The sequence below is a fragment of the Lipotes vexillifer genome, unplaced genomic scaffold (genome assembly GCF_000442215.2).
Source record: "Lipotes vexillifer unplaced genomic scaffold, Lipotes_vexillifer_v1.1 scaffold500, whole genome shotgun sequence".
NCBI lineage: Eukaryota > Metazoa > Chordata > Mammalia > Artiodactyla > Lipotidae > Lipotes > Lipotes vexillifer.
The window spans coordinates 1,265,439-1,272,355 of NW_006778765.1; the positions used below are offsets into that span (position 1 = coordinate 1,265,439).

General features: G+C 54.8%; 2 protein-coding genes across 6 annotated transcripts in view; one reads left to right on the plus strand and one right to left on the minus strand.

Moving 5' to 3' along the window:
* ACY1 (aminoacylase 1) overlaps nt 1–2,486 on the plus strand; it is a 4,938-nt gene extending 2,452 nt beyond the window's left edge. Inside the window, exons 6-14 of one of the 5 annotated variants that reach the window (XM_007451839.1) lie at nt 19–108; nt 216–272; nt 616–689; nt 773–822; nt 943–1,087; nt 1,191–1,259; nt 1,863–1,942; nt 2,065–2,125; nt 2,209–2,459. In XM_007451839.1, the coding sequence (XP_007451901.1) occupies nt 19–108; nt 216–272; nt 616–689; nt 773–822; nt 943–1,087; nt 1,191–1,259; nt 1,863–1,942; nt 2,065–2,125; nt 2,209–2,373 (791 nt within the window). In that variant the 3' untranslated portion in view covers nt 2,374–2,459. Of the gene's footprint in view, nt 1–18; nt 109–215; nt 273–615; nt 690–772; nt 823–942; nt 1,088–1,190; nt 1,260–1,862; nt 1,943–2,064; nt 2,126–2,208 lie in introns of all 5 variants that reach the window. The other 4 variants (XM_007451838.1, XM_007451840.1, XM_007451842.1 and 1 more) reach the window with 4 other exon arrangements.
* Nucleotides 2,487–3,114: 628 nt separating this feature from the next.
* Nucleotides 3,115–5,376, minus strand: RPL29 (ribosomal protein L29). The gene is made up of 5 exons (XM_007451843.1): nt 5,309–5,376; nt 4,846–4,890; nt 4,463–4,527; nt 3,354–3,654; nt 3,115–3,299 (listed from the first exon to the last, which is right to left on the minus strand). The coding sequence occupies exons 2-5, from the start codon at nt 4,880–4,882 to the stop codon at nt 3,235–3,237; spliced, it is 468 nt and encodes a 155-aa protein (XP_007451905.1). The 5' UTR covers nt 4,883–4,890; nt 5,309–5,376; the 3' UTR covers nt 3,115–3,234.
* Nucleotides 5,377–6,917: the final 1,541 nt, after the last annotated feature.

A 6,917-nucleotide genomic window follows, 5' to 3' on the forward strand; every position in this document is an offset into this window, starting at 1 on the left:
TTCCTGCTCCTTTTACAGATGAGGAGATTGGGGGTCACCAAGGCATGGAGCTGTTTGTGAAGCGGCCCGAGTTCCAGGCCCTGAGGGCTGGCTTCGCCCTGGATGAGGGTGAGCAGGGTGGCAGGACACTGAGTGGCCAGCAGGGGATAGGGAGGCTGCTAGTGGGGGCTAGGCCGCTCCACCCTCTCAGGCCTGGCCAACCTTTTCCTCCTTAGGCCTGGCCAACCCCACTGACGCCTTCACTGTCTTTTACAGTGAGCGGAGCCCCTGGTGTGAGTATGCACTTGGACGTTGGGGGTCACTGTGCAGATGAGAGACTGGGCCAGAAGGGGCAGGGGCCCGCCAAGGGTTCCACAGCAAGTTGGGGCCTGAGTAGGCCTTGAACCCAGGGCCTCTGCCTCCCAGCCCCTTCCTACCTGGGCATCTCTTTCCTGAGCTTCTGAAGGGAGGCCCTAACCATGGGCAGAAACCAGCTCTACACTGTGCATTCTGAGGCAGGCAGAGACCTGGCAGAGGAGCCTGGAATGAGGGGAAGACCCCGGGCCCATCCCAGGGCTGGTTGCTTTTCCAGCCTCTTCCATACTGAAGACACCCCCTTCCCCCTGCCTCTCCCAGGGGTGCAGGTCACAAGCACCGGGAAGCCAGGCCACGGCTCACGATTCATTGAGGACACAGCAGCAGAGAAGCTGGTGTGTGGCATACGGGGAGGGAGTTTGGGAGTTCCCGAGGCTGTCCTGGGGCCACTCTCACATCTAACCTCACACTCTCCTAGCACAAGGTTGTGAGCTCCATCCTGGCTTTTCGGGAGAAAGAGAGGCAGAGGTGAGGCAGCCTGGGAAAGGGCACGGGGCTCTGGGAGGCTACGCAGGAGAGGAGGGGTGCTGAGCCCCCTTTTTATCTGTTCTTCCCCCTTGCTGCTGCTGCCTCTGCCTCCCACCACAGGCTGCAGTCAGACCCTCAACTGAAGCAGGGGGCCGTAACCTCCGTGAACCTGACTAAGCTAGAGGGTGGTGTAGCCTATAATGTGGTACCTGCCACTATGAGCGCCAGCTTTGACTTCCGCGTGGCACCAGATGTGGACCTGAAGGTGCCATCTCCACCTGGGTTTGGAGGAGGGAGCCTGGGTCCTCAGCCCTGTCCTAGAGGCTCAGGGAGAGCCTGAGGGGTCAGCTCATCTTCCCTTCTCACAGGCTTTCGAGGAGCAGCTGCAGGGCTGGTGCCAGGCAGCTGGCGAAGGGGTCACCTTCGAGTTTGCTCAGGTGTGGACTGGGAAACCTACAACAGGGGAGTTGTCGGAGCTCGGGAGGCTGGGCTTGCCGCATGTGTCACTGCAGGAGTGTACATTTGGTGTGCCTGCATACATCCTGGCTTTAGCTGTGAGACATGTTTTGTTCACCAACAAGCGTTAGTTGTGTAGGCCACTGTTGGGTGCTGGGGAATACTAGGGAGTGAAATTAGACAAGCTTTTGCCCTCATAGTCCTTACACAATGAAGGGAGGAATAGACATGAATCAAAAAATTATGTATTACTTTTATATAAGTGTGAACACGTGGTCCAGGAAAGGGTGTGACCTCATAACTGTGAACCTGTAACTGGAGTATTTGACCAGTCTGAGAGGTCTGGGAGTGCCATCTTGAGGAAGGGGCACTTAGGAAGGATCTGAGGATGGACAGGAAGTGGAGGGCAGAGAAGGTCCCAGGCCTGTGACCTTTGAGAGACTGAAAGAGGGCCTGTTGCTGGACTGGCCAGCTGGATGTCTGGGTAGGTGGGTGTGTGCCCTGTGCCAGGCACAGCCTACCCTATGAAGAATAGGGCAAGATGCCCAGGCCTTGTCCTGATCCTGCCATCCTTCTCCCCACAGAAATGGACAGAGCCCCAAGTGACATCTACTGATGATTCAGACCCCTGGTGGGCAGCTTTTAGTGGGGTCTGCAAGGACATGTGAGCACACTGGCCAGCCCCCCTCTCCCCTTTCCTCCCTCCCACCTTCCTTTGCTCCTTCAACCCTTCCCTTGCCCTCTCCCCTCTCTGCCTCCACATTCACCAGGTTCTTCCCTCTACAGGAACCTCACCCTGGAGCCGGAGATCTTCCCCGCTGCCACAGACAGCCGCTATCTTCGCGCGGTGAGCTGTTTGCAGTACGGTGGGCAGTGGAATGGTCCTGGGTGCTGGCCTTCCCCCTAACGGCTCCTGTTGCCCCCCTGCAGGTGGGGGTCCCAGCTCTGGGCTTCTCACCCATGAACCACACACCCGTGCTGCTCCACGACCACGATGAACGGCTGCATGAGGCCACGTTCCTCCGCGGGATCGACATATACACTCGGCTGCTGCCTGCCCTGGCCAGCGTGCCCACCCTGCCCGGTGAAAGCTGAGCCCCATGCTCTCCATCCTCCACCCCGATCAGTGCCAAGGACCCTTCTGCCCCCCTGCCCAACAATAAAGTCTGTGTGGACAGGGACCACTTCTGAAGTTCTAACAGCAAGGATGTTCATGGAGCAGGGTTTCAAAGATAATAGTAACACCTACTTCTGAGATGAGGGATCATACACCATGGGCCGCACCTGCTGCCCCAGCGTAACAACTCTTTGAGCCTCCCCAGTGCCCAAAGTTGGACCACAGATGAAGGCCTAGTGTGACCAGGAACAGTGCTTCACTGGCTGCTCTGAGGGCCAAGGCTGCTGGTGAAGCACCTGATCCAGGGGGCAAAGAATACAGCACAGTCATGCAAGTAAGGCAGTGCCACCATTGCTTGGCCTCCCAGGAGCCCTAGAACTTGGGGGACTGTACAACTCAGAGCAGTGAATGCTGGCCAGGCACGCTAGGAACCTAGAACTCCCCAGGCCAGAGTGCAGAATTCTTCTGGGTCCTCCCTTTTCTTCTGGGTAAGCTTTAAGACCTGACAGGGATGTTTGGGGTTTTTCTGTCCTCACCAGCCTGCCCAGTCCAGCAAGCTATGTGCCCCAGTGTCCCTAAGGCACCCAACCACTCCTCATTTACTAGGTCCCCTTCTGACACTCCAAGGCCCTATTTCCCCTGACTCCCACCCACACCCTGCCATCCAAGGAAGGCTAAACTCTTCTCCCACACAAAATGTAGGTACCGACCCCACCTGACTGACAGATCCTGCCTCAGGTTTATTTGTACAAATAGCACAGGAGGACACCAGCCCCATGCAGACAGCAGCCCAGGGGTCACACCAGTCCTTCTGTCCTCACATTGGCAGATAAAGGTCTCTACTCTGGAGCCTTTGTGGGGGCCTGGGCACCTTTGGGAGCTGGAGCTGGAGCTGGTGCTGGTGCTGGAGCTGGTGCTGGTGCTGGAGCCGCAGCTGCAGCCGCAGCCGCAGGCGCACCTGCAGCCTTCGCCTTGGTTTGAGCCTTGGCCTGGGACTTTGGCCGGCAGAGCCTGAGACCCTTGGCGATGCGGGCACGAGCACGTTTCCCGAGCCTGGGGTGAGCAATGTAGGCAAGTCGACTGAGCTTGCGGCTGCCGCCCGTTGGGATCCTGGGCTTGACCTCCTTGGGCTTTACGACAGCCTTGATAGCCTCAGCACGTGCACTTATGGCCTTGGCATTGTTGGCCTGCATCTTCTTCAGGCCCCTTTTGTTGTGCTTCTTGGCAAAACGCATGTTCCTCAGGAACTTGGGGTCCACCTGGAAGACAAAAAATGTACAGGTGGCTGTTAAGTGCAGCATGTAGGGGCCCCCAAGTCACCCATGGTGCCCCTCTCCACAGCAGCACCCAGGAGACTATCAGGCGCCAGCCGAGGCCTACTGGGAGCTGAGACAGCATCAAGTCAACCTTAAATGCAGAAATATCTGGCCCTTAGAACCCAATAGAGCTCAGAAAGGAAGAACAAATTCCTACAGCAGGATTTTGGTTGAGTTTTTCCTGAAACCCCCTCATGGACACCCCACCCCCTCACCCTTAAAAGGTGCCAAATACTAAGTACAGCAGATTCACAGGAAACAAGGCAGAATAAGAGACCAATGGAGGGGAAGGAAGGGAAGGGAAGGGGGCGGGGAGAGACCAACAGTACAGTGGAGTAGCAAAGTGGAGACAAGACTCAGTTCTGCTCAGACCCTACAGCCTCAGCCTTCTTGGCTAATCCTTAGAACTCCCTAGCACAGGAAGGGAAGCTGCCCCCTCCAGGCCTAGCACTGCATCAGATCAAGGTCATATGGGTGGTCAAAGTGGAATGGAAGGCTCACAGGTACCAGGTACACAGGCAAGACCACCCCTTCCCTTGAAAAGCTGAGTGAGCAAGGGAGATGATCAGACAAACTGCTCTCAGGAGGCAGGTTACAACTTGGGCCAGTAAAGGCCAAGTAAAGCTTTATTACAGGTCTGGCACAACATGAAGTCCAGGCAAAACGGAGGACAGTTAAGCTACATGAAAGACCCTGACCATGCAACTGGAGCCAAACACACACTTTTTTGTGATTCGGCACACACACTCACCCCCTTAAGAGATTCATATCGTTGTGATCGGGGTTTCTTGATGCCATTTCTGTGCCATTTTCGGGCTGTGGGGAAAAAAGGAATTAGTCCAAAAAAGAGATTTCTTCTAATACGACCACCATCACAGCTGCAAGTCCGGGAGAACCATAATTTCTCCTTACTTGACATCCGTCTAAGAAACCCCTTACCACTGAATGCAAAGCACTGTGGATTATCTCAAGTGGATCCCTGGCTTCTAAATCTACAGCCCCATAGGTAATGCTGGCTGAAAGTAAAATCAGCCCCAGGCCCACTGCAGGAATGTGCCTCCTTTCCCTGCCCAGTATCCCTAATCTTTGCCAGGGTCCGGGGCATTAGATGAAGGCTGGGCCAGGGGAACTTACACTGGTTGTGCGTGGTGTGGTTCTTGGACTTGGCCATGTCTGCAACTGGAGGATGAGAGTGGAGATCAGAGCTGGGGGCTCGCGGGGCCGGGCCGACCTCTTCGCCTTGATCTATTAGAATGTTAGGCCAGAAGCCTGAATGAGGCTTCAGCACAGATGCCTTGCATTTGCGCCCTCCACCAGCCTGGATCCATTCTGCACGACCCAACGCCAGTCTCCCCCTCCCAAACTCAGGTAATGGTGCCTCGAAACCACCCCCTCAGCAGCAAGGCTGCGCTCTCCCCTCAAATCCGAATTCTTCCCCTCCCATCCATCCATTGAGAACCTACGAGCACCGTCCCCGCCCCGCGGCTTCCGCTCCCCACAGCCAGGCAGCCGGTCTCCCCGTCCTCCCTAAGGCCACGCGCCCCGCCGCCGTCCGGGAGTCACGGATGGCTCCGGATACCACGCGGCTAGCACTCACCGGGACCCGCAGATCCCGAAACGCCTGGGACCGGAAGAGAAAGAGGAACGCCGTGGTGCAGCACGGGAAATAGGCTTGTCGCGGCAGGAAGGGACTGCTGGAAAAGTTTCCCCCAGCACCGTGAAGATAGGTTCCTAAGCCCGGAGGACACAAACCAGATGGGAAGGTGGTGCTACAGGCCTGGCCTCGCTCCTTCAGGTTTACCGACCCTTCTCCTTTCTCCTCATATTCCTCCTGACTTGGGTCCCAGGTCTCATTAAAGGTCTTGAAGGCGAAGGGAGTCATTGAGGAATACATGTTAGGCAGGGGGTAACAGGAGATTCGTGTTCCTAAAAAAGTATTTCTGGCTACTGCGCGGAAAATGGACTGTAGCGGGCAGAGGAGGGAGAGCCGTCAGGAGTCTGGTGCAGGATGGGACAGGATGGTGCCTGGAGCTGAGTCGGGGCACGGGGGATGGATAGGAGTGGGTAAGGAAAGAGAGTAGACTGGGCTTGGGATGCAGATTGGGGAGAGCAAGAAGGCCTGTGTTGCCCCTAAGTTTTTGGCTTGAACAAGTGCGTGAAGATGGTGCTTTTTACAGAAATGGGGAAGGTTGGGGGAGGGACAGGGGTCTTGTTGCTTTATTTTGAGGGGGCCAGTGATCCAGATGTTTCTTTTTATTTTTTTAAGATTTTTTTTGATGTGGACCATTTTTAAGGTCTTTATTGAATTTGTTACAATATCTTTTATGTTTTGGTTATTTGGTCACAAGGCATGGTGGGATCTTAGCTCCCCCACCAGGGATGGAACCTGCACCCCCCTCCAGCCCCCCACCCCCCCGCACTGGAAGGCGAAGTCTTAACATCAGGGAAGTCTCCAGATGTTTCTTTTTAGATGCATTAAATGTGATATGCCTGTTGTCATCCAAAATAAGTAAATGTTGCCTCCTAATAACTCTATTGCTTTCTCCACCTCTTACCCCTGTAGTTCATTTCCACACAGCAGTGAGGCCTGAGGGCACTTTTTAAGATACAAATCAGATCTTGTCACTTAAAGTCTGCAAGGATTTCACCTTGCATTAGAGATAAACTCTTTACCTCCCCTAATCTTGGCAATGCTCTCCTTATCATTCACTTTTCTCCACACCGATGGACTTTTTCTTTCCTGCCAAGCACACATACCTGTTCCTGCTTCAGGGCCTTTACACTTGCTATCCCCACCACCTGTACCACGTTTTCCCTGCTCTTTGGATAGTGTGCTTGCTTGGAGAAGCCTCCCTAGCCTGCCCTATCTAAAACAGAGACCCTTTGCCCCATCTCCCCAGTTACTCTGCATCCTCTCATCCTGTTTGCTTCCTTCATAGAACTTTCCCACACTCTAACTACGTTTTCTATTTACTTGTGTATGTGTTCATTGGTTCAAGCACCAAGAGTTCAGAACTGGTTTGGTCACCTTCATTTTCCCATTGCCTGACACAGCACTTGATGTAGAACAGGAACTTGAGAAACACCTACTGAATGGACGTTCCTTGGCAGGCAGGTTCATGGACTGACCGAAGCATTTTGCAGAGAGTTGGGGAGTGAAAGGGAAGGGAGGATGTGGCGGCAGGACACACAGGTGACTCCTTACT